This window comes from Manduca sexta, chromosome 24 (assembly GCF_014839805.1).
Source record: "Manduca sexta isolate Smith_Timp_Sample1 chromosome 24, JHU_Msex_v1.0, whole genome shotgun sequence".
Lineage (NCBI taxonomy): Eukaryota > Metazoa > Arthropoda > Insecta > Lepidoptera > Sphingidae > Manduca > Manduca sexta.
Genome location: NC_051138.1, coordinates 10,546,970 through 10,574,832, shown reverse-complemented (window position 1 = coordinate 10,574,832; position 27,863 = coordinate 10,546,970). Strand labels below are relative to the sequence as shown.

The 27,863-nt window shown below is 35.2% G+C and overlaps 2 protein-coding genes across 2 annotated transcripts; one reads left to right on the top strand and one right to left on the bottom strand.

The window, feature by feature from the left end:
• Positions 1–5,884: 5,884 nt before the first annotated feature.
• Positions 5,885–9,339, top strand: LOC115447668 (pro-resilin). Its single transcript, XM_030174847.2, has 6 exons — positions 5,885–6,211; positions 6,288–6,624; positions 7,134–7,405; positions 7,606–7,795; positions 8,517–8,552; positions 8,839–9,339. Exons 1-6 carry the CDS (start codon positions 6,203–6,205, stop codon positions 9,243–9,245), a joined length of 1,251 nt encoding a protein of 416 aa, XP_030030707.1. The 5' UTR covers positions 5,885–6,202; the 3' UTR covers positions 9,246–9,339.
• On the bottom strand, positions 9,334–17,363 carry LOC115447669 (cell adhesion molecule 3). Its single transcript, XM_030174849.2, has 6 exons — positions 17,114–17,363; positions 15,951–16,159; positions 11,770–11,905; positions 11,343–11,608; positions 10,794–10,899; positions 9,334–10,475 (listed from the first exon to the last, which is right to left on the bottom strand). Exons 1-6 carry the CDS (start codon positions 17,154–17,156, stop codon positions 10,402–10,404), a joined length of 834 nt encoding a protein of 277 aa, XP_030030709.1. The 5' UTR covers positions 17,157–17,363; the 3' UTR covers positions 9,334–10,401.
• Positions 17,364–27,863: the final 10,500 nt, after the last annotated feature.

Genomic DNA, 27,863 nt, shown 5'->3' with positions numbered 1-27,863 from the left:
AGTATGCGTCCCTTACGTGGGTCGCATGAACCCATGTCAGTACTTTAGTTAAAGCGTAACCCTAATACACTCATATTTTTGTACATAGTATCAAATGTCTCCTACATTACGGAGAAATTGGACCATACCTTACAGAATTCTAAAGTACATGTAGGCACCTACGGAATTTTAAATATACTTGGGTATGTTATGGGTATTATTGATGATAAAAAGTCTTTAAAACCATTTTACTAAAAAAAAGATGAAAGTAAAAAAAAATGTTTGTTGTTATTGACAAGGGTTTACAGGCAATTTGAAATTTTGAATTTGTTCCGTTACTTTTGTAGTTGATTGTATAAATTAACAATTTTGCTTTATTAAAAAAAAAATCAACTATTAAATATGTACATAATAATGTAAATATTCGTTATTTAATTGATGTTTTACATTCTATCACGATTTAGATACACGAAGCTTATTCAAAACAACACACAATGAATTTAAAGATGCAAACGTAGTTGCCAAACGTGATCAATTGGCTGTATGTACTACATACATATATAATATGTAGTGTATAAATGTACATGTCTGTTGACAGAAATGTCAAAGGATCGTCGAGCGACCGATGCCCTCCTCCCAATTTGTGTTGCTAATCCATTTTGGACTGTTGACACAAAACTATTGTGCTGAACTCGGGTTTCCAGGCCCAATGGTTAGGATGCTACCGTTTGTAAAGGAGCTCCAGTTGTCTTTAATTAAGTATATTGAAACGGATGTAAATGTTATCCAAAGGAACGGGCTTTGCTATAGGGGTTAGTAAATACAGGAATATAAAGATAAAGAGTCAGAATCAGTCTCTAGATGAGATGTCAATACAAGAGAAGCTTTTCGCAAGATTAAAGCTAGAATGTTAGGCAAAAATTGTTTACGATATTATATCATTAAATTGTGGCTTTTATGGTGTTTGCCACAAGGGTGAACAAGTGACGAGATTCACACGATGCTTGTATATCGAAGTTTTGTCGTATCAGCGCCATTGTCTTGTGAGGTCTGTTGTCCGACTTAGGTTATGGCAGAAACACTGTACTGAAGGGATCTGCTTCTTATACTGATTATTATTTAATAAGGACGCCAATGAGGCAGTTAACATGTAAATTGGCTCCCAATAATCGTTATAATGAAAATAATTCAATTAAAAACACTTTAATTAACAACATACTAGTTATTTATTCGTCATGCATTTAATATATCTATTTTAACTGTTTACATGGAGATCTCTAAAAAAATTCAAGTGGATTTTTATAAAATTACTTTTCCGCGCGGGAATGCAGATTTGCTCATTATTTTATACAGGAATATCTAGCTAAGACAGATGGATGCTGCTTGCAAATTGCAGCCTCAAGTTCTTCCAATATTTATCGTAAACCCTGCTTCATTGATATGCATTGATCAAATATTGTACGCTACTTTAACGTATAAATATTGGGGTTGTTTAAACATTATTTTTGCATATAACAGCTGGTTTGAAATATATTTTACATTGCTTCAGGAATAAAAATGTACGATGGAAACTTAAGATGGGAAAATATTTAAATATATATCACGTAAATTGTTCTCATTTAAAAAAGTGATGTTCATTTATAAACGGCTTTAATTAGAAAACATCGATAACGCCAATTTATTAGCACCGACGACACAAATTAGTATAAATTAGCAAAAATAAGATCGGTGAACTTTACTTTCATTACATTTTTACAGCAAAACATTGGCTACGAATCAAGCAGGTCAATTAATAGTAAGTGGTAACTAGTAACCACCACGCAAAAACAATCTCAATGCAAGAATAATTGAAAGGTAATTTATTTTACTAAAATGATCTGGCATAAACCCTAACCAAATTAAAGTGGAAGTTCTGTCTGCAAACAATGGCCCAGATCGGAGTTGTTTCATTGTGGTTAATATGGCGGTGATAGCCTAGTTGGGAACGGAAGGGTCTGCCAAGCTAAAGGCCGCAAGTTCTAAATCCAAGGCACACAACTCCGCATTTTCGCTGTTACATGTGTAGTGATTGTCAAATGTCGTTCGATTTAACAGTGAAGGAAACATCGTAACGTACATAAGAATTCTCCATAAGAATTTCGAAGGTATGGGAAGTCTACCAACCCGCACTAGGTTGGCTTAGAGGAGTAAGGCCTAAACCTTCTCAGTAGTATAAATATAATACGGGGCTCATATTATAATGATATAGTAATTAAAAAGTTTTTACTATAGGAATTAACATAACAGCTTTAGTATTGTCTTTCGTAAGTAGATCCTGTGCAATTGTAAAGAGATAAATTACTTTGTTATCGTTGTTAAACCTTTTGCTTCATCATTAGCCACTATGTCGACAAGTTGTCGAATATGCTTTGAGGCTTATGAGTGTTTTTATCAGTGATGATGATGATGAGGACAAATTTGTTTTTTTAGTTCATGATGGAAGTAAACAAAATCATATGTAAATGTGTCATTATAAAAATCAATGTAAGTACTGTGTCAAAATATGATAATTTAGTTTGTAGAATATTAAAAGAATAATATTACCTTGTTTGTATAAAATTATTCAACAAAATAGTATTAACTTGTGATGCTACAACATTGATGTTACAAGTAACGGCACTAGTGATGTAAGATAATTTAATAAAAAAAATATATCAAATTAACCCTACAGAAAAACTTTTAAATCAAAATGGCGCCGATCTGCTGGAATTACCGGTAACACTAAAAGCCTTAGCGGAGATCTCTCAATAATGTCTCAGTTTACTTTGTCTTAGCACCCGGATTGAAATCATTAAAGGCAACATCAGGGCCGGAGCTAGATTGAAAAATGGGATAATGGAAGATTCCAGATAAAACTAACAATTAATCGGTTTATTCTATTTCTTAACTGATTATACAGATTAAGTTACTGTTCTGTGTATATATTTTAAGTAGATCTTTATTGACAGCTATTGGTAAGGTTAGACGAAATGAAGGCATGCAGACAAATTTATTTATTTTGTTATCTGGTTTTTGGAGCTCAAGCACAGAAAAATGTTATCAATGTAGTTGTAATTTTACCATAAATAAACGCTTGAAATCGTTTTTGGTGTCTAAGTAGAGTCTTCTGGGACTATTTTTTATTATATTATATCTTTACGATTCGTAGGTACAGTAAGATTAGATAGAGCGTGAGCGGTAAGCACAGTTAAGCTAAACGTGTGTAGAGCATTAGCCCTCAACACCTAATTACAGTCCCACGCAACATTGTAAATGATGACGGTTCTCAAGCGTAAGGGCTCGAAGCCCCTTGCGCCATCGCCGCATGCGCACGACTCCACTAACAAGAAGACGACACGAACGTACGGACGTCATCACGTATTTTCAATACGATTTGCAAACGAACTGATTTATAGAAATTGATGTATGCTGACACGTTTTTGGAGTCGTGTTTGTGTTTGGCAATAAATTTAAAACAAGGACGTTGCACTAAAACAGTTCTTGCCTTTCTATGATTTTGTAATTTATGTCTTTGTTTAATGAATAGAGTGTGTTTGATTATAGATAGAAGATAATATATGCGGGTGGCATTTAACTTGTAGTTACATCTAATCGCATTCTGCGTTTAAGTGTTTTAGTTTCTGTTACTTCGGAGAAGTGCAAGTTAGATCGATGCATGGAGGGTTCCATACAAATTTCATAGATAGATAATTGTATCTATCTATGGAATTATTATGGACCCCTCATATTGATGAAAGCATCTAACAATTATAGCTCTGACTAAAAGACAAGCTAGGTAAAAGGACTAAATTAACTTTGGTTTTTCGAACCCTAAAAACTGTTATTGCACCAACCGCCAATAATAAGTTTAAGGTAAATTTGCTTTTTTGTAATAAAAGTACATACATACGGTTTTTAAATTTATTTCTTAACATATTGTATTGTAAAACATTACTTCTTCCCAACTTTTATTTAGTTACAAGAGTTTGTCATAATAGTTTATTTTAATATAGACATATTCGCGACAATTTCGTCTAAAGCCGTGATCCCGGGTTGTATCAATTTGTACTATCTAACCGCAAAATGAAGTGTACTCGTAGTTTGGCTGATAACGTTAGCCAGTCAAAAAGATTGTTTGAAGGTCCTCGTTTTTACAATGGTAATTTGAATGTTCATAAACTTTAGTGATGACTTATCGACGGGTGGCCATATCTTCTAGTCGATCTACTTCCTGCTAAAAAAGGAAAATTGGAAACACACTTCGTTATCGACAAAAGATAGTGTATTTCAGGTACCTACTCAAATATTTATTGATTTCAATTACAAGCGTACCTCCAGAAGGACGCAGAGATAGTAAGTATGTAGGTATAAGGATAACCTTGTTTTCGGCGACGTCAGGTCAGGTAGAAAAAGGCTTTGTTTTATCGTACTCCTACGTTTACATTTAATTAAACGCCAGTTCTTACTATAAAAGCACTGAAAAAATAACTTTGAGTCAAAAGTGCTCGTTTTAGTTTTACCTCATTTATTGTTGACCTGTATGCAATAAATCGTTGAAACTTATAATAAGATGTGAGAAGTGGACACAGCACGCATTCTAAGGAGATTATTCATTTTGATACGGTAACCACCGGTGGCTTGAGACACTAGTCATCGAAGGGTGATTCATGGTTTTAAATATTTTTTATGAATTTATATTTTTAAAATAAATATAAAAATGTAAAACAAATACTTTGAAAATGAAGAGAAGTTGACCAAATTCAGAATATTTCGATGAAAATATTAAAACGTTTTACTTACATACCGATTGTAAATACTCTCGATAAAAAGTGATGTCACGTGATTTGACGCATTTGATAACTTAAAATTAACTACACATCTATATCTATCTATACTTATAATAAATCTGTAGATAGGTCAATTCTGTACATGAAATATATTTCCAAAATAACTATCAGGGGGTGATTAGGGATCGATACTGATGCCAAAAATGCAATTGGTAAAATTTTTGTCTGTCTGTCTGTATAACCGTTATAGAAACAAAAACTACTCGACGGATTTTAACGAAACTTGGTACAATTATTTGTCATACTCCTGTGCTGGTTATAGTATACTTTTCATCACGCTACAATTAATAGGAGCAGAGCAGTGAAGGGAAATCTTGGGAAAACGGGAGAAGTTACTCCATTTTTTAAGCTTCCGTCGCGTGTGCAACCTTAATGGTTAAAGCTACACAGAAATCATGTATGCCGGAAATGTTCTCCTTAAAATTATGTAAAAAATATCTCACGACAGCATATGTCTATCTTTTATGGTTGACTCACAATAACACGTGTAACTCCCGATAGCTTAGCAGTTCGAAGCTTTCTCATTATATTTGTCTACTCTTACGTTTATAACAATCTCAGTCATCCCTAATTAAAAAAGTTAACATTATTAAATTTTCCATAAAAAATAATCATAGAAATCGATATAGAAACACCAAAGTTATACATGAGATACGCTAATAATAAGCCATCATACGTGAATACTGAATCATGCTATAAAGATTATTTCTGTATATATATAAGGTCGCGAAAGCACAGGCAGGCGGCTTGCTTGGCACCTAGAGGCTAGCGAATCACCTAGCGAGTAGCTTCGTAAAACGAACATTCTCGAACGTTCGCGACCGGCTCCATTTTTGAAGTCCGAAATCCACGCGGGCGAAGCATATATAAAATAAAACAAAGTCCCCTTTTCTGTCGGTCTGTATGTGATCGATTTTCTCAATATATACTGAACGGATATTTATAAATTTTGGTATGGAGATAGTTGAAGACTCTGGGAAGGTAATAGGATTCTTTCTATTTTGAAAAACTCCTTCACGCGGGCGAAGCCGCGAGCAAAACTAGTAAATAAATAAAACAAAAGACTTTGAATATTTCATAAAAAAGCGTCATAAAAAGTATCGTAAATAAGTCATGTGACTGTGATTACAGTTTACAAAAACTGGCTCGTAAAACGGACGCGGGGCGGTGTCGGCACTCGGCAGATGTACACAGAGGCACGATAGGTGTCCCCTTACTATTGATATCACGCTCACCGTCTCAATCCTTTGTATATAAACACGGGCCAGCCAGATCCAACGTATTCAAAAGTGTTACCTTCAAGTAACACGTCTTCCCGCACTAAGGTTTACGTTATTTTTGATGAAACATCAGCGACAATGATTTTTGTAAGTTATTATATTTCACATGTGTGTACTTTTAAACTTTGACAATATTTAGCACCAATTAATATTATATTTTCAGTTTATACTTTGCCTGAACATATTGACGTGGTCACTTATTACATGTGAACCGCCTGTGAACAGCTACCTACCTCCTTCAAGAAATAGCAATGGCAGACCGTCGTCACAATACGGGTCTCCGGGCAGGAATGGAGGCGGTAATGGTGGGCCCGGAGGAAACCAATCCGGACGGCAACAAGACCCTCAAACCAGCTACTTACCTCCAGGAGGTCGGTCAGGGAATATAGATACTCAATATGGAGCGCCTTCCTCACAGGGTTTTGATCAGAAATCTGGACAGCGAGGTTTTGGGGGTCAATCTGGGGCACCAGATTCGCAATATGGAAGCCCTAGCCAAGGTATCGAAGGACTTTTATATTTTTAAAATTAACATTATTAAATAATTTTTATGTTTGTTGGAATCGAAAGGGAATTTAAAACCTACAACAATGTATGAATATATCCTTTGTATATGAATAAAGTTATTCGACTACAAATTACTTAGTAGTGATGTAGCTATATTATGTATGCTAAAATACTCATGTTGTCCTGAGTTTTATTTTTTGCAACTCAATATTGAATGTAATTTTTTTTATGTATTTATGTCGTATTGCATTTGGAGCTGTTTACTATTTGCTATAACAGATAATGGAATTTTACTCAGCCTTTAATATCTCATTGTACTGAATTTTTTATGTGAATTATCCACATCTACGCCCTTCATCCCGAAAGGAGTAGATAGAGGCGTAACTAAACTGGGGGATCCGACTTGGGACCTCAGCAAGACAGTTATACCCAATACAATGATGATACCGAGATAATTCCAATTGGGCATAGTTCTTGCACAAATACTTATTTTTATTTATAGGCGGCCTCAGATCTCGTGGTCAGGGTTTTGGACAGAGACCTGAGACCTCCTACGGCCCACCAGCTAATGGGTTTCACTCAGGAGGATCTGGCGATAATGGGGATCAAGGCCTGAATGCTTATACCCAAGGGAATGGACAGAGTGGGTCTAACGGCGGCAGCTTTGGATCCCCATCAGCAACTTATGGAGCACCTCGTTTTGGCAATGGAGGTAATGGAAGAGACAACGGCGGTGGACAAGGGGGATCAGGCTATGAAGGAGAAGATTCTGATGTAAGAATATGAGATTACAAATATCTTAATTCAATAACAATTAATATTAGTAAGCATTATTATGACCATTCAGCAAGTTGTGGTTTTCCAAGTTTTAAGTACGAGACAAAAATAATATTTTAGGTTGTTGACAGAGGTTACTAGATTTTCCTAGCATTCAAATTATATAAAATATTTAATGGATATTATTAATGTTTCAGGGGCCAGCTAAATACGAGTTTAGTTATGACGTGGACGACTCGCAGACAGGTACTAAATTTGGTCATTCAGAACAGCGCGATGGCGACCTGGCCACAGGGGAGTATAACGTAGTACTGCCAGATGGCAGGAAGCAGGTGGTCGAGTACGAGGCCGGCTTGGATGGATACAAGCCTCAGATACGATACGAGGGTTCGTTCACTTGGTTTGGTCTACAATGTTTTGTAGTGTAGCTCTTCACACACATGCCTTTTATCTTAGAATCAGACTCAAAAATCGTATCAAGTACAAAACCTCTATCATTACCCCATGGGTGAAACCGACAAAGTCTGGCAGTCTTATCGCAACTCAACTACGCTACTGAGGCAGTGTTCCCAGTAAAAGTAAGATCCGCCACAATGACCTACGTCAGTCTATCGCGTCGCAGGGTCCGGGTGTGTTAGTCTTCTAATTGGCTTATATGATTATATAGATTGACAAGGGTTAATTTCTTGTCATTCAATCTTCTACCTCAACGCCAATGCACTTGTCATCAGTTGCAGGGAAGTCATATGTCCATGCCCGTATAAAAAAGTATAAATCTAATGACAATAGAATGTTATCTCCTGTATTTTAATTAAATAGCCGATCTTTAAATGAAAGAAAATGTGATTACCTTTCATTTTCTCTGAATTGTGCCTTGAAGTAGTGGATGCTGGCCCATTTTATTACCCAAAATCATTTCCCTGCTTTTACTTTATCTACATAGGGCCAGAACATGAATTTATTCCTCTAAAGTTTTGGCTTATTGTTTTACGACCGGCCCGATATTTGAACCCGACTTATTACTTACTCTACTCAACTAATTCCGATCTACGAGCTAAATTTACTTGTAATTGAAAAACTTGTAATAATTACCTTAATTTAATTTCAGGCGGTGGAAACGGTGGTGGATCGGCTTTCGGTTCAGGTATCAATATCTTATTTTATAATTATCAATAATATATCTTTAGGTATATAAACGAAATATCACTCACGTTATTATGATAAACCTTCAGGAACTATTAAGCAAAGTTTAAATATACATACTCGTATAACTAATAATAAATCTTATAAGGCACGATGTGAGTACTTGTAGTCGCTAGAACAATTAATAAAATAATATGCCTATGATGTATAATAAATATCATTTCATCAAAGTGATCGTCATTAACCAGTATCATTATACAGCTCTATTCAATAACACATACTTCCAGGTTTTGGTAGTGGCCAAGGTGGTGGTCAAGGGTACTTCCAAGGTGGACCAGGAGGTGACGGCGATCACGGCTTTTCTGGACCAGGTCAAGGACGGTCAGGAACTCCAAGCCGGTACCAAGAAGCATCTTCCTTTTCTCAAGCGGACAACGGGGACATGGGATATTCCAGCGACCGAGCAGGGAGCCAGGGAAGTGGCAATGCGTCAGGAAAAGGTTACCCGGAATCTAATAATTCACGAAATGGTGGCAGTCAAGGGTACCCTAGAGGGGGGCCGCAAGGAGGTAGAAGTTACCCAGGAGGTTCACAAAGTCAAAGGGGTTTCCAAGGCAACGGTCGAGGGGGTACCGGAAATGGCGAGGGCTATCCCAGTGGTGGTCCCAGCGGCCCCAGAGGTTCAGGATACTAAATTAAATAGAGAATCGTTCCGATAACTGACACAATATATGACTATGGATAAAATAGTGTAATTTTGTATTCATATTAAACTTTGTAAATACGTACATTTTTATTTTTATTATCACAACTATATCTCACACATTCTTACAATAATATGTCACAAACATAGTACCAAAAGCTATACATTATAATAATAATATTAATCACATGCTTCTTTCTAATATTCGTTCTGTTGTTACGTAATTGATCGATGCTTTATTTAGACCTAAACTTTATTAATACTAATATAAGCTGTTAAATAATATCTAGAAGTAGACAATAGACCATGTGGAATTAGTAAAATAAGTCCAGTTTAAAAATATTAATTTATCTATAAAATAGTTCACATTACGAATAATAATACTTTGACCATGTGCATAATCCTTAGTGGATAAAAAGACTGGTAGGCAAAGCCGAGCAATATAGTAGACCGGTGTCGTCAATACAAACGATATATTAATTTGGTTCATCACAAAATTACTTAATAGACTTACAAGTACGGGTATAAATGCATTGAATTTACCTAGAAATTTAGTCATAACATATTTAAATGCATAATGTAACAAACAAGATCGTGAAAAATCATGGCACCTATTGACAACTGATTTCTCACTTTAAAAATCCTTGCTATATACTACTTCACCAATATACACCAGAAAGCCAAACAAACAAGCCTTTGGCTTTTTTATTGATACAATACGTAAATACAGGCTTCCTAGAGAGTATATCGCTGCATTGTTAATAGACTAGTAAGAGTATCACTATCAACATTGTATACATGAAAGATTTTACAATACTGCATTTACTTTGTTATAAAAACATCACGTTAAATGACAAAAACATGTAACAGAGATGATCCACAGTATTAATTGAGACGTCTTTGAAAGATTTTTAAACCTAGAATTATCCTTTTTAATACGGAATTCATTTTACATCATAATTCTTAAAACGATACGTGAACCGTACCATAAAATTCCGAGTAGGTGCAAAGCATTATTCATGCGTGCCTAAAGCCTTCCACACTGATTTTTAGTCTAGACGTAACAGAAACATGAACCGTAAAAAAATACCAAACAGCCGATGATTTCCAACTAAACTAGCGGCCATTTTGTATAACTTTTTAAATATTATATTATAAATATTAGTAGTAATACTGGCATCAGAATCGTTGACAATGAAATTTTTAACTGCAACGCGTTATCTGTAGACAAAAATAGTGCTATGAAAAATTAAAGGAAATAAGTGAAATCATTGATAGTGAAATCAGGAATTATTGGATCACTTTATATTATATTTTGCAAGTCTAAGTAGTCAAGTAATGGAACCACTGATGCCCACTTAATATTAAAATTCTAAAAAAATGGAATAATAAACGAACTAACAAAATATCGTAGTTTGTTTTTGAAATGTAATACATAAAAAGTAATAACAAAAATATATTTGGTTGCAGCGCAACCTTTAACGTAGAATGATTGTAAACGTGTTGTTTGATATGTACTCCTTTAGTTTACTGTCTTACCTACATCATCCGCGGCAACAGGAGACGGAGTTTCCATGAAAGGCAACGCCACGTAATGCACTGAGCTTGTTTCTCTTTGATAGAGCGGCGCTATTGTTGCCTGACACTGGAAAATAACATTCGAATTGATTATATAATACAATTACATTAAATAAACTTATTCTTAATTCGAATAATTAAAACTTGAAATTTCAACATAGAAGAAATTATTTCTTTGTTATCTGCAGTTGTATACATGAACAAATTAATTTAAAAAAGATTTTACATTTCTCACTTAAAAAAGACTATTAAAATTTTGCGTACAAAATAATATAAGAGAAAAAAATTAAATCTTAATATTAAATACTATGAATAGGTATATACAATAAGATTTCTAATATTTTTTTAAACAAAAAAGTTAACATTAATAACAATTTTTTTTTAAAATAATGTCCTATTAGGATTCATCGACTGGCAAATGATAATGTTCTCTCATAAACCGATACTTATATGAATATCACTCTGCCATCAGGTAAGGCACTTCGCCGTACCCGTAAAAGAAAAACTCACCTTAATCCGCATTGCTCCATCATTGAAATCTGACGGAACAACCCTGAACCTCAGTTGTAAAGTCGTTTCCACGGCATCAGCTCGTTGTACGGATACTCTGTACCAGGGACCTATAAGGAAGTGTCGCGGAGCGGGTCGACCGTTTATAAGCCATTTTAGATGAGCCTCAGGCCGGGATGCAGACGACGTGCAATTGGCAAGGACTTCATCGTCTATGAAGTATCGTTCTTGCAGTCCAGTTGTTTGTGGACCTCTATCCGGGAGCACTAGAAGGATTAAAGATTTATCCATAAATTCTGTGTTTCATTCGAAAATTTCTTTGAAGATACTCTTGACCTTCAGAAAACTAAAAAAAAATTTTTTTTTTAGTCTCGTAATTGCGAGCTTTTTATAATTAATAATATGGATTATAATGATATCCACTTACAATGCATTGTGATATATTTCTGACTGGTAACAGTGGTGAAGTTAGGTGCCTCTCCCGAGACCTCGCAGCTGTACATTCCCGCGGAGTCGCGCGTTAAGTTCACCAGTGTTACCTCTGTGGCAGATGACCGGGATTCCTGGAACGATAGTCCCGTCACAGCCCTATCCAGCGGGTGACGTACCACCTATGAAGCTTACGTTGTAGATTCGGTTCTCAGAACGAGATTAATGTTAATGTCAACCGCGAATATAAAATTCTGTCCTAGGATAAGTGTCATTATGAGTAAATGTTAGTTTTAAATAACAGCCACTTATAATAACAATAAAAACAAAATAGGTAAATGCATTTGTGCGTGTACGTTAAGTTTTGAAACATGTCTGTTGAACCAATAGTAATATACAAACAATGTATAATGTGATTTATTGCCACAAGTAACAAAATATGTATAAATTTAACACTTCATGCTTTGATATATTTAGTAAAGTGACATAAGACCCAATGGCATTTGTAGTGGAGAGACTGGGATAAGTTGAGGATATGAATTAATTTATAGGTTTATTTTTATTTTCAAATATTTATTTATTTTAAGTTATATAGGTTTTCTAACTTGGGGAACACGAAATTTTCATAATATTATATTGCATTCAATACTTATTTTAAGAAAATTTCGCAAGCATAGACATTGTACAATGAAATGTCCTGTTAACACCTAATAGTGACAGTCAATGTTACTGTGACTTTTGTCTATACTATGACATTTGTATGGTGGCAGCTCCTACGAGTTTTCTTTAGTGTGGTTTGCATGGGGCTGTTATTGCTTTTACTCTCTCTTCCTGACTAACCTTCCCACATGATGGTGGGGTCAGCCTTCTTCACATTTTTCTTTCACTTCGCTCTATTCATAACGTCGTCATCGGAAATATTGCATGTTACCATGTCGCCTTGCAACACATTTGCCCATGTAGTTTTTGGTCTCCCTCTAGGTCTTTTTCCTGGGATGGACAGTTCCAATACCTGGTTGCCAACTTAATCAGGTGGTTTTCGTCTGACACGTCCGTACTAACTCAGTCTGTTTTCTTGCAGTTTATCCACGATGTTCCGTACTTCGAGACTTCCGCGCACATGCTCTTTACGAATCTTATCCATCTTCGTAACGCCACACATCCATCTTAACATCTTCAACAACATCAGCAACGCAGATGGTATGAACATGCCCCTGTGTGACAGCCCAGGTCTCACTGCCGTACATGAGGACAGGCTTAATGATGGTCTTATAGACGAGCCCTTTAAGCTTAACCGGCATCTTTTTGTCGCAAATGACCCCTGTAACTTCTCGCCACTTGAGCCATGCTGCTGCTATGCGGTATTGAATGTTGTGTTCTAGGTTTCCTGAATTTTTCCTATGCATCATGTTTCCTAGGTATTTGTACTGATCATATTGGGTGATTGTGGAAACACCTGGTACAAAACTCTAGTGGTTTCTTGTGAGCGAGTTCTCTGATCTTAGTCGGCTGTCGATGACTCGTTCATATAGTTTCATCGTATGACACATAAGCTTTATACCAATGCATTCAAATTTGTCACCCTTGCCTTTGTATATTTGCACTGTTGTGCTCAAACGCCATGCTAGAGGCATCTTTGAGGACATCATCATGCCGTTGAATAATTTGGTATGTATGTCTATACCCTTATCGCCGAGATATTTCCACACGTCGATGGGAATACCATCTGGTCCCACAGCTTTCTTATTGGATATCTTCCGAAGTGCTTTGTTGATCTCGTTGGGGTGTATAGGCGTAATGAGTCCGGAATTCGGTGACAGTAATAGCAATTGAATGTTAGTAGCTTCAGTGTTGAGAAGCTTATCGTTAAACGACTGCCAGGTTATAATTATGTCTCTGTCCCTGTACTCAAGCTCTCCAGAAGCATCCTTGATGGTTCTGCCTCGAGTCGGATCCTTAGAACTTTGAGAGCGTTGTTTGGCGAGCTTGTAAATTTGCTTTTGGTCTTCCTTAGTTTCCAGCGATTTGTACAGTTCCCATTGAGAGTGCGCCTTTCCGATAGCAATAATTTTCTTAGTTTCCTTCTTAATTCTCTTATACTGGACTGCCAGTTTTTAAATGCACCGCGTCTTGCACGCCTTCGTTCCACCACCTAGTTTATTTATTGATTTTATTGTTATCTTTCGTGCGACCTAAGATATTATTTGGAAGCGTGCATATGATTTTTTGTAAATGCTCCCAGTTTGTATATATATCCAACTCAGGATATTCAAGCTGTTGACAAAACTTTTTAGCTTTTTCACCTTTTAAGTTCCACCACTTGACGAGTTCAGGAGGTCTGACAGGTCTTTCTATCAGCTTTTTTTGGTAAATTATATCCATAATGACGATGCGGTGTTGGGTAATGGCACACTTTCCTGGCATAGCCTTGCAATTATTGATGCGTCTGATATGTGCTCGGTTTAGCGGAATATAATTAATCTGGGAGGCTGCGTTGCCGCTCTTTTACGTGACTAGATGTTCAGTCTTTTTTGTGAAGAATGAATTTACAACGGCCAAATCAAAAGCAGCTGCAGTCGTCAAAATTGTTTTCACTGGAATATTCAAAGTACCAAAGCCATATCCCCCGTGAATCCTATTAAATGCGGCACCTCTCTCTCCTATATGACCATTAAGGTCACCTCCCACTACAGTGATTGCATTTGTGGGTATTTGGTCGAATACAAGTTCCAGGGCCGACCTGAAGACGTCTTTATCGTCTTGACTGCAGTTGATCTGGGGAGCGTATGCAGAGACGGCATTATAAATTGAACAGTATGTATTATTATTCTATTACTCGATGTCGCCAGTCACAGTCGCATTTAATCTATTGATACAGCGGTACAGGTCTGCATCGATGGTGAGGTCATATCGATAATATCTGATTGTATCGCGTATGTCACATTCCAAATGAGAACAGCCTGGAGCGATGCATTCTAGCGTTAAATGCAGTAAGTAAAAAATATGTACAATTTATATTATATAAGGCAAAAAAATCATTAAGCGTATTTGCTAATATGAGGAAATCTGTATCTGAAATTAAAAATGTCACTGGAATTTAAACAGGTTTAGATTACCATATCGATTAAGGCTAAGCGCTCGGCCACCAGTGGCGGCGAGAGTAGTGGAAAAAAACTATTGTATGGTAACGTATAAGAGGTGTTACGAGCGGCGGGGCCGGCAGCGGCGGTAAATAGCTGTAGCGGGCGACATCAGGCGGATTTGTCTACTGTAATCCGCCTAACGACAAACATTGATTCTGTGGTGATACTATTAATCATTTGACGGCATTATAATTAGAGTGAATTTTGTTCAATGTACTATAATGCATTTACAATAACAAAAGTATTTATACATACTCTTCTATATTCCCTAATATATCTATAATTCAGTATATTACAGCCGTCGATATTCATCAAACTGGAGCTTGTTTTAGTTTGAAATTTGAATAATAAACCCCCATTTTAATTTGTACTAAGAAATATTACTTTAAATACAATAATAACAAAGTGAAAAATCTCGCCTTTAAACAATAATGGATAAAATCTTGCGTCCAGTGATTCGGTGTCACACTCGCTGCGCCTAGCCGTGGCTTGGCAAAGCGGCAAACGGTGCGGAACCGCGCCGCACCGCCCGTCCCACCGCTTGTGGCCGAGCTAATGTCGAGCTGTAAGTGTCTCTGCTTTTTATTAAGATCGATGGAATATAATACTTCCAACCGAAGCACAATGAACTGCGTTTATAACTACTCTTACTTTATTTTTTACTAGGAATTCCATAAAACTCTAATGGCACTCGCAATTGGTGAATATATGATATTCTTTACTATTTTTTGTATATTCCTAACTATCACGCCATGCAGACGAAGTTAAAAGAGGTTTTTTTACGACTTTAAAAGTCACTGTCACTTTTTGCGAGGTTAAAAGAAATTATTAATGTCATCACGCCGAATCGAGTCCCCAGCATTATATACACCCTATATTGCCATACCAACGAAAACCCTCTGTGACCCTCTCTATCGCACATGGAGCGGGCGCAGGCACCTTAGACAATGGGCGTCATTATAAGTAGTGCAACAAACCTTGCGCAATGTCGGAATTCGTCAAACTAAAGATATCTGTAAGTAAAGCATAAACTTACATCAACATAAACTCCCCGCCTGTCAAAATGTTTTATGGGCGGATAGTTCTTCGGCGCGTATCTGAAGAACTCGTTAGAGTCCTTATACCACTTTACCGAGTAGAGCACGTCATCTTCCATGTCATATTGGCAGCCGAGGAGAGCGGAGCCCCCCTCCCGCTCATGCGTCGGTACCCGCAGTTCCACGAGGCGGACACTTGTAACTGAATCTGAATAACAGACATGTAATTTTGTTACATTGAGTTTTTTAGCTCGTCAGCCCAGAGCTGAGTTGGAATTAAATCTGGCGATAGAGCCGCCCCCTGTCACATCATGGGACGGAACATGGCGAAATGTTGGTAACTTGGTGGCACTTGACGCGATGTATTTTCTGTTTAATAACAGAGGTTTCTTAATATGTATAGACTGAGAGCAGATCATAGTTATGCAGTGGTGTGTAATTTCCACGTGTTGCGACTATTTACGTGTAGTCGTGATCATTTACCGACAACCGGCTTTTTTACTTGTCTTTCATTTGAAAAAAAATATATACATACTACTTTCGGTCAATAAAGCTATCTGTTTCAATTTGAAGTTGTGCCTGTGTGTAATATTATAAATGCGACAGTTTGTGGGAATTATGGGATTTTAATCAGATTCTTGAAATGGCGCTGGCATCATACAGATTACTATGGATCTCTACTGTGGTTGAGGGATGGTTGTAGCGGGCTTTTTACGTGGGTGAAGTCGCGAGCAATTAAATATCTAAAGACAAAGCAAATAAGGTCAAATATTTGAATAGTTTTCTACTTGTGTCATAATCACACACTATTAAATCATTCTTATTTCAATAATTTCGAGATTATCGTATTTACAATGTGTTCGAGCTATTCTGATACTAATATATTCAATATTTATCATATAAATAGGAATAATCTTGGGATTTGTAATGCTTCATAAATATGCAAGCGTAATTAACAGCTCGTACATCCTTTCCCGTAAAAGACTGGTTTACAATATCGATAACACTTTTTGAACCCAATTACAATGTTATTATGAAATTTCTCCATAACTATCTTCGATATTAAAGTGTCGAAGTTCACGCGTGAATTAAAAAAGATATGAAAAACAAAGCATTCGAGACATTGTAATCGTATAATAAAAAGAAACTAAAATGTACATACCTTGTCTGCACAATAGTAATAAAACGAGGAGCGCTGGAAACATCTTCGGGTGGTATTGTCAAGTTTCACAATCGGTTACACTAACTTCAAACTATCCTCATCCTCATTTCACAGCATGATATTCACTATATTGTATTCACAAATAAAGATTACGTGAACTTGAAATTTCATTAAACCACGGTTAGTATGGTTGAAATAGGACAGCGAAATTGTGTTCGGTTCTAAATTTAAATCCGGTCGCGTCTGTCGCACGCATGCGCTCTACGCCGCGACGCTGCCAATGTCAAAAATACTGCCATAATAATATTGTTATTCAGTTAAATATTTTTTCGCATAAATTAAAATAGTTTGGGTTCCGCATAATGTTTAGCTATAACTTTTTTGGAAGTTAATCTAGTTTTGGTTTTGTTAGTAAAGTGGAGAGTTGCTTAATGACATGTCTGATAATTTTACACACCTTTGATTTTGTTATTCACTTTCAAGTCTAAATATATTTTTTTACGAAACTAATACGATATCACTTGACAACTACTGAATAAAGGAAGAATAACTGAATTGCAACCGATATAACAAAAACGAATTAGTATAAAACACAGATCTATAATCACTTTGGGAATTGCCTTTTAGGTCTTGCGGAACCCTTAATAATGCATGCGCTCTTTTCCGGAAATATCTCCTTTTAAAATCAACGCGCCGGGAGCTTTGCATTAGGGTAGCGCTGTTGCATATTTTTATAACTAGAAGGGGCCAGGGACATGACTCAGGGCAGAAAAATGTTAATTCAAAATTAATAAGGCTATTAAGCACTTAGTTGCGTTTTGACGGACGATACTTCAAAAATGTTAATAATAGGTAAATTCATTATGAGCTGTTATATAAGGTAGAGTGCTAGTTGATGTTTTTAGATGTAAAGTATTAAAAAAAATCACATAGAAAAAATACAAAGATATATGTGATTCATAAAAATTAATTTCCCCGTTATTATTGAGCCGACGTACCTGGAATTGTGAATTTAAATAATAAATAAGACAAAATACTACCTAGGCGTGTAATACAACATTCAACAACTTTTAATGCACTATATCCGAACACTCAATTATTTAAAGTTAATAATTAAATGTTTTCCTAGTAATTGCTCACACTGCCACGTTCCAAATTATTATAATTAAAGTGTTTCGTTCTTGGACCTTACGAGTAGTTTCTCTCCGCCTCAATAGATGTCACTAGTATGTTACCAGAGTTTTTAAGTGCAATTACTTTTGATTATATTTTGTTTCTCGCTTTATTTTAGTGGTCAAGTAGAATAACCGTGAATATGTATCTTGATATTATTCTTTAGTCTATTCGTTTTCCTTGGGAATATATTTGGAAAATGTTCGACTTGACTCTATTCTTTACGGCTTTCGTGTGGTAAGTAATATAATTTAATAACTTGCTTAATTAAGTCTTATTCTGTTATTTAGCTAGGATGCTGTATATTTATTGCTTAATCCATAGCATGTAATGCTTATTTGAGGCATTGCAATTATAATGCCAATTAGATGAGAATTTCGGAAATTGTGGAGTGCTTGCTAAGCGTTTATAAACTTTGCATCAAACGTGTTTTTTTTAACAAATTGGTTACATAATTACCAATTAATAAGATGAAAATGGACACGTTAAAAAAATCTCTATGAACATATATTTTTCAGTCTTAAATTACCAGTGAGGAAGAAAAATATTTAGTATAATATTAAGTAAGGACAATATCGTAATAAATGCACGGAACTATTTTTGTCTTTTTTTATAAGTACATAGCATGATCCCACTGCAAGGGATAGTGAGTGGATTTGAGTTCAATAGAATGTCGACTAACGGGCGATGATTATCCTTCGGCAGTCGACACAATTATGCCGGCCTGTTGAATCAGGAAGGCGACACATTTACAACCACCACTGTGGCCGGTTTTAACACCATGTGTACGGTGGTCGCTATTCGGATGGATATAAAAAATATCCTATAACCAGCAAATAATGGCTAAGTGAATAACACTTCATATGTTGATAATTATAATGTTACCAATGTCAATTGATGTAGTAACTAAGGAATACACCGAATACACCGCGATAGCAACGACAAATGTCGGTAGGTACAAAAGTGAACAGCATATATGTCCGACTATTTTTTTAATTATGTGTATTCTTAGCGAAATATCGCTTGCTCAGTAAACGAAAGCACGATGCAGACATCTACCTGAGAAGTTCTCTATAAGAATTTTTAGGGTATGTGAAGTCTGCTAATCTGCGCTAGGCCGGCGTGGAGAACTTAAGACTTAGTCCTTCCGACTTTAGTACTCTCTCTTACTCTAAATAATTTAGCCATGCTGCTAATAACAAATAAACAAGTACCTACCACATCTAAAATCAATTTGAATCGATCTAAACCAGCAAATAAGAATAGTTTGTTTGCGCAGTGGTACTGTATTTTGCTATTCAGTGAACCGCTGCGATCAAGCCCCGCTCGATTCCGTAAACTTTGCCTAATTCGATGTAGACAAAGGCCGGGAAATCTCAATTAATGTTGAGTTGCGGGGAATAGGACGCACATACGGACAAATAAGTCTATTTGCGAACATTTAATATTCGTTTCGGGCCGGTGTTAATTAAAGCGGCTGAGGGGGCGTGCCCGATGACCAGCCACCGTCTAGTAAAACAAAACTACAGTAAGCGTTTATGATTTGCGATCTTATTGCTGTTATTTTATTATTTATATTTGACAAATAGGTACACCAATAAGTTTTACAAAAGCATCATTAACATGAGAAAACTATATGCAAAGGGTTTTGGTTGCTATTTATTAGCAACTAGCTTTTGCTCACAGCATCGGACTAATTGATACATTGGTGAAGTAGAAAATCATGGTTTTCAGTTCATGTGAAAGTCATAAAGTTGAAATACTGTTTCGATATTGACTACACAATCTGCGTAGTTGCTGTCGTATCGATTCGATTTTATAAAAGAAACAAAACCCAACTATCTGCCGACATCGCTACAATTGCTTTGGAACGATATTCGCAAATTTTTTTTTTCATTCTTATTACAGAGACGTTTCGTCCATTTTGGAACACTGTCATTTTTTACTACGACCATTCATTTTTTTATAAGTTTCCACGAAGACGCTGTAACCGTGCAGAATAATCTTGATACCAATGCCGATAAGAATTAATCAATATACGATTAAAAAACACTATAAGACCCAGCTGCCTGAGTTAATTTCCATACAAAACTGTTGATTATACCTATTAGCAATTAGTCCAAGCCACTCATAAGTAATCGCTGTTGATTACATTAGAAATTAGTTATAGCAAGTTTCATAGTTAATCTATATAGATAACGTTTTTAAAATAACAACAACAAAACATTTCGATACTTATATAAGTATTTAAACAAAATATTGTTAGATTGTTGCCTCCACTTGTGTCTTAATTCTCGTATAACAAGTCAGCGCGGGGCGATAGTGTTAGACAAAAGGCAGCTGTGATATATTCTATTTCTAAAATTAACCATAATAATCTATTGCTTTATAATTTTTAATATTATAAAGCAATTCGGAAGCAGTATAACGGAATTCGTAGTACAACTAGAAGAACCACGTTACTTTTACACCAAATTTAATCGTAAAACGGCTGTATAAATTCCTTTAATATGACTTTATTATATCGAGCGTCTATAGAGATAGAATTCTTTAAAACTTTTTTGTGTGTCATTTTTATTGTATTAATTGTTTTTATTTCACATGTAAGTTATAGAGTACCGTGACGTAAGTGTCAAATGACATACAAATTGTATAATATTATGAATCCGGTGTGTAAATGGGTTTCATTTTGCAATAAAATTACCATAACTATGAGTCGATTCTCTTTACTTATACACTTACAAGTTCGTACGGAACCCTCGGTGCGCGAGTCTGACTAGTAGTAGTAGCGAGTATCTAGCATTTGGCCGGTTTTTTACTGAACATTTAAGTTGAGTCTGGAGATTTTTTGCACATACCTTAGAACCATGAAGTCACCTGTTTAGATTTTTGATTTAACGTAGAAAAGTTAAGTCATAATTCATAAAACATAAGTTTTTCAGTTTACACCAACATTTTCCTAATTTGCATTAAAGTTAGGAAGCTGATTGTTTTTAGTAATAAAGTACAACTAATGGATATTTAATTGCAACAAGAAAATAACGAAGAAGTCTTCTACTTTAAAAAAAAAACAAAAATGTTATTGTTCAAATCGAAAATTCTCAAAAATTTAGAAAAGTATTCATAACTCGGAAACTATGATAAATCGCAGAACATACATAGGGATAATTCTGATATCCCAAGGGGTGCTCTATATCTGGACCTCCGCTTGACAATATTTTTTAGGACAGTTTGTATGTAAGCGTCGGTATGTTTATGTACATTGGTCATTAGAGTCGCCTAAGTCGAACCGGATAAAAACTAAAATTAGACCAGATGACATAGAAATAAGTTCAACAGAAATAAGTTGGAATACCTATTTCGTTATTGCTATAGTAAATTAATCCTTTATCGATGCAAATGGAACGCACTAATGCTCATATCAAATTAAATAACCAAAGCAGCATGGGATGCGTCACTCATCATAGTTAACGTTATTAAAATTAGCCTACGCAAACCAGATAATACCAATATTTCTCTTGCTCTAAAATCCATTGAGCTAATAAATTGTTTTACATTTACCCAAACACACGTTCACGTCTTTTGCTCTGAAAGGGTAGGCAGAGGCGCTAGAAGCACCCCTGATTTCATTATGTGATGTAAAACAATTATCCTTAATACTAATTATAATTATAATTTTCATATGTCTTTCCAATTGTATACTTGGCAGAAGTAGGTCCGGTAGGTTCAGCTCGCATTTTTAAATATTGCTAGAAGTGTAACGTATTTTATTGACGTGTTTAAATATGTTTGTACTTTGTATATTCATAAATAATACTACCCACTGCTAGGCACAGGCCTCCTCTAATACTGAAAGCGTTTAAAGCTTAGTCTACCATGTTGGCCTAGTGCAGGTTAGTAGTAGTTACTTAGTCGTCACATACTCTCTAAATTCTTTTGGAGAATATCTCAGATATGCATGTTCCCTCACGATGTTTTCGCTCATCGTTAAAGCAAGCGATTATTCACAAATAATACACTTATAACTGACAGTCAGAGGTGCACTTTGAGTTTAGAACCTACGTACATTCGTCTTGGTAGTCCATTCCACTCTTAACTAGGCTTTCGCCGCTTACACTGCAAATAACATGATATAAAATAAATAACTGTAAGTGATTATTAAAATACTTTCAACAGTCCTACATGAAAACTACTAAGTTATATTTGCTCCATTAAAAGTCAAAGCGAGTCATAAAAAAGTTTTTCCACGTGTATCAAGCATGCGCTGGAAGTACAATACCAACCGGTCTTCACAAGTGGAATAAAATTATTACCTTCCGAGTTTTTAGTAAACATTGCGTTTGATATTAACATTCATAGAGATTGGATATCGTAATACATATTAGCACAGATGGAGGTATTGTTTGTTTTCTTTTGTGAGTATTAATCATTTATTATTATTGTAGCAGGAGATTTTTTCGTAGGTTACATCAGAAAAGTTTTCTTATTTTGTTAGGTACCTGGTCTAGATATCTGTAAAAAATAATATTATATCGAAAGGCTTATGAATAGAAAATTTAGATGTGCCTATATTACGTATACGAATAATAAATTAAATATTCTTCTACCTTGTAATAATCAAGATACTACATATCTTTAAAAATTTAAATATGCGAAAAAATTCTTCATAATACATATTCACCACTAAAACCAAACGGAACGTAAATAACGAGCAAATGCTTATAAGAATCGCTTAGTCGCAAGAAACTGACCGATAAAAGGCAAAATAAATCTCAATGAAGCCACCGCACGTTGCTCACACGAATGAATGATTAAAAGGAGGCGTTTCTTCATTTGTTTTCACTTTAGCTTGGACAATAGTATAGCTTTAGTACGAGAAAATTACATCGTCCGTGGGAACATGCGGGAGTAAATCATCATTAGAGACGCGGTACGGGTCCCAAGTCACGCCTGCTCTTTATAAAAGATTCAACTTAATACAAACAAGACGGACGAGTAATGGCTCCTTTACTTATGCGTTCGCAAACGATTCCACGTAGAACCGACTTCGGAATTTGGAACTTAAAATCACACGATAATTGTGTTGGGAATTGGTTTATTTACTGTTTTGTGTCATTAATTTGTGTGTATTTAATTAATATGTCTTAATAATCTTATAAATGTGGTAGTTTATGAAGATCGTAGAAGCAGGTAAATGTAAAAATCCCTGTATTGATTTTGATGGAATTTGGCGGAATTTAATAACCTTATTACTTGTTTTACAAATACAACGGTGAAGCCGCAGAAACCACCACAGTAACACAAGTAATCTCATTCAAATAAAGAGGATTCTTGGTAGAATATTATGATCGATTTTATTATTGTTGAACATGTCAAGAGGTACTCTCAATGACAATACTTTTGATGTTTCAATGTTTCCTCTTAGATACAAAAGTATTATTGATTTTTATATATGCTATTGTTTCTGTTAGAATCAGAAATTATAAAATTCTTATACTCATAATGGGGCCGTAGACAAAACGCCTTTCTACAATCATCATCATTACAGCCGGGAATCGTTGACTGCTGGACATAGGCCTCCCTTATTGAGCGCCGTAGGGACCGGTTCTGGGCAGCCCTCATCTGTCGGACCCTGGCGACCCTCACCAGGTCCTCGGTCCATTTCGTTTAGGGCCTGCCTATGCTGCGTTTCCCTATTCGTGGTCGCCACTCCAGAACTTTTCCGCTCCAACGGTCATCAGTTCTACGAGCTATGTATCCTGCCCACTGCCACTTGAGTTTCGCAACTTTAAGGTCTATGTCGGTTACTTTGATTCTCCTCATTTCTGATTCGATCCCGCAAGGAAACACCGAGCATAGCTCTCCCCATTGCCCTCTGGGTGACCTTCAGCCTTCTGCTAAGGCCCATAGTAAGCGACCACGTCTCAGTTCCATGTGTTATCACTGGCAACACACACCGTTCAAAGACTTTCGTCTTGAGACACTGCGGTATTCGGTACAATATGTGTCGGAGCCTCCCGAACGCTACAATGGTTAACGCTAATAAAAAAGAAAAAAATATGGGAATAATTTAATCTATAAGTCTCAAGTTAGGTTATGTCATTCTAATATTTTGGTAGGTGCTTGGCTTCCAGCCTCCGGTAATTTAATTATAGGAGTTGACAACAGTCTCGGAGAATGAAGAGCGCAGGTCATTTCCATGCAATTTTTTTCGTAAGTTTCTTTTTATGTATATGATGATAAACATCAGATTAATAGAGTAATCATATTAATTTTACCTTTAAAATAACGTAACGCAGTTTTATATTTTCTTTTTCATAAATACGCTCCAATGTGAATAGGATTATTAAAACTCGGAATACAAATAAATTATGCTGTAAGTGCTTTAATTTATGCTACAGACTGTGAATAATGTATATACATAGATAGTTGTGATGTCTCTGCGAAGTGCTCGAGCACAAACTACTTTCTGAGTTCGAGAACAATCGAACCATAAGCTAGACTATATTGTTATGGAAATTAATGTAACAATCTGTTCATTCGTATTTCTATTAACAGTTACAATACTCAAATAGTGTTGGAATTGGAACCTTAAGCGTCTGTTATACAAGTCTCAAGTAAATTTTATTTATTTGACAATTATGTATTAGGTAGCTAATGCAGATAGTATTCATTTAAGTACCATTTGTTTGGAAGCATAGATTAAAGTGTCTTTTGTATTTGATCGGCTTGTAGATTTATATGACGAGTAGCATTTGCTAAGAGGTTGTGACACAGACCATAAGTGTCATTTATGTTTGGTACTTTCAAATAAAATGTGATTAGTTAGATTAGACACAGCATCAAATCACGTAGAAAATATTGCGGAATTCGAATTAGTTAATACCGTGAAAGTAATGAAAATAACTCATAGAGATTGGAATATAATATACACAGCTTTTGACATATTCAGTTTTAATAATTAAATCTGAAAAAAATGCACACTTATGCCCGCTGAAGTATTGCTTGAGGTACCGTGCAAAAATTATCAATAATATGTTGTCAATAAACATGACTGTAAATCTGTCAGTTGCTTCAAACTATTAACTGAGCTATTAACAATGACTGCATAAGACCTTCCGCAAAATATTTAGTTCAAAAGCATAAAAAATATTGTAACTATAGGAACGCAATTGTATGTAAAACAATGATTCATAAAATGTATCATAGTAAATGAGTATGAGGATAATGAATTATCCATAAAAGTACATAAGTAGATACTAGGACATATAAACATATACATTTTATTGAAGTATCTACAGAACGTTTTCTTTGTATATTATAGAATATAAACCGTCGCCTTTTAACCACTGAGCTGCCCGTTAATATCTGTGACACAGTTACTATACTAATGTAGATATAATCTTTTATTGTATTTAAAAAAACTGTATTACTAATCGAAATAATGATTAATTATAGTGTTAATGTATAAATCTAATTTTGTATATTCCAAAATTCCGTGATTACCCGACAAACAATATTAATTTACATTTAATTTATATTCGCAGGCAAGTGTAAAAATTAACTCAAATATGTAATTATAAGATACAAGTACCGGGTTCACGCTACTTGCACGCTTTCGGGACAGATCTATTCATTCCCGAACTGTTCTGGAACAACATCGCCTTACGGATTAGGTAGTTTGCTTTACAAGACTACTCATTTGTCTAACATAGGGTACACAGTACTAAGTTTTTAATTGAAAATTAGCGTTAAACCAAAATTAATATGGTTTAAATCTGTATCGCTTCATATGATTTCATTGAATTGGCCAAACCGCAATATCTGTTGTCGACTGGAAAGGTTTTGGTTCGAGTTCCAAGTCAAGGAAAATTAAGTATGGATTTCTCTAGCACGACTTTGGGATTGGATTCAGCGGAGGTTCATAGGTTTGACGTTAGACAGACGGTAGGTAGCACATAAATTGTAAAAAAAAAACATGTAACATGGTATCATTATTATTAATAACTTGTATTCAAGTCTGTGTCTTAATACTATAAATAAAATATTTCATACATTGTATTAAAAACAGGAATAAAAAGTAAGAAAGACGTATTGCTAGAACAATTTTAAAGACCAAATAATACTTACTTAAAAGTTACTTCTTATTCAGGATCACGTGAGGTGTGGCCGCGTAGCCGATTCAAATTATGATTCGTAATTATTCCATTATGATCATTAAGTATATATTAAATTTGTTATAATTTTAAATTTTGTACACGTTCGATCTCGAACATAACCGCGGACTAAATCTAGTGGCTAATAAAACATTAATCCAGCGCAGTAGGTCACCACGTTTGCTCATTTATTATAAATATCTGCTGAAAATCACTGGTACAAAGAGAGGTAATTAATTAGCGCTATTCAAACTGCATCCACAATGGGAATGTGATTCTAAATTACGTACTATGTTTATGTACTTAAGTACGTTTATCGTGTGGACTTTTACTGTCTTATTTTAGTATTTCAATTTATATAGTTAGGTGGCTCTATTACGTCTACGGAGGCGAATCCGTTTTATTGTAATGACGGCAGTTCTAATTCAAAGAACGCTGTATAGGTAAATAGGGTATTCTTGACTCTTTTTAACTTTTACCTAGGTATATCACTATCAAAATGATTCGTCGAATAGGACGACCATAATTATTGGTAAGGACAGATATGCTCCCTTTGAAGGAAAGGGCCTACTAACTATTAAGTATTAATTTGTATACGTATAAATCATAAGCGAAACTTAAATTGTCACCATGTCATTGTAGTCTATTTTGTAAGTGAATAAATATATATATCAAAACAGGGGATTGGTATTAAAAAATATATAACAATAATTTGTACCTAATGTTAATAAAATTTACTGAATAAAAATGTAAATAGAACATAATATATTGTTATGTTATGTTTCCCAGTACTAACACAATTATTATTTTAAGTAATGAATACTCTATGTGTAGCCCTATGGATTTAGCCATCGTAAATGAAAGAATAATAATGTCGTTAGATTGTAATACCGACAGTTAAGAAAAGATAATGAAAGAAGTTAGCATATAGCATCAATTTTTTTTTTATGCGAAACATTAAATATTATGGAGATGAATGTGACTCTAGATATTTATACAGTTTTCTAAATACGTTTCAGATTATTATATTATTTTTTGTAGTCCGTAAGTATTATTCTGATATTATTAATTATCTGATGAATTAGTTTGAGACCTTGAGGCATAGGCTAATTTTTATCCTGTGAAAATATATAGCGGGACTTTCATCTTGGAAAAATCTTTTTCACATCACCAAAAGTTATTAGAATATTATAAGCATGTTAATCATAGCGCATATTAACTGGTTAATAATTATGTATCCGTTGGGAATATAAAAAAAGCGGCGATAGCCTAGTTGGGTGTGGAACGGACTGTCAAGACGAATGTCCGCAGGTTCAAATCCCAAGGGCACACACCTCTGACTATTCTAAAAAATCATGTGTGTATTCTTTGCGAATTTATCGTTCGCTTTGACGGTGAAGGAAAACATCGTGAGGAAACCT

Excerpts from the sequence above, each read along its gene's own strand:
- LOC115447668 (XM_030174847.2), top strand. Across the intron at positions 6,625-7,133 it reads ATATGGAAGCCCTAGCCAAG|GCGGCCTCAGATCTCGTGGT; the intron begins GTATCGAAGGAC and ends TTTTATTTATAG. Across the intron at positions 7,406-7,605 it reads ATGAAGGAGAAGATTCTGAT|GGGCCAGCTAAATACGAGTT; the intron begins GTAAGAATATGA and ends TTAATGTTTCAG.
- LOC115447669 (XM_030174849.2), bottom strand. The coding sequence starts at position 17,156 with ATGTTTCCAGCGCTCCTCGTTTTATTACTATTGTGCAGACAAG. Across the intron at positions 16,160-17,113 it reads ATTACTATTGTGCAGACAAG|ATTCAGTTACAAGTGTCCGC; the intron begins GTATGTACATTT and ends TCTGTTATTCAG. Across the intron at positions 10,900-11,342 it reads ATGGAGCAATGCGGATTAAG|TGTCAGGCAACAATAGCGCC; the intron begins GTGAGTTTTTCT and ends GTTATTTTCCAG.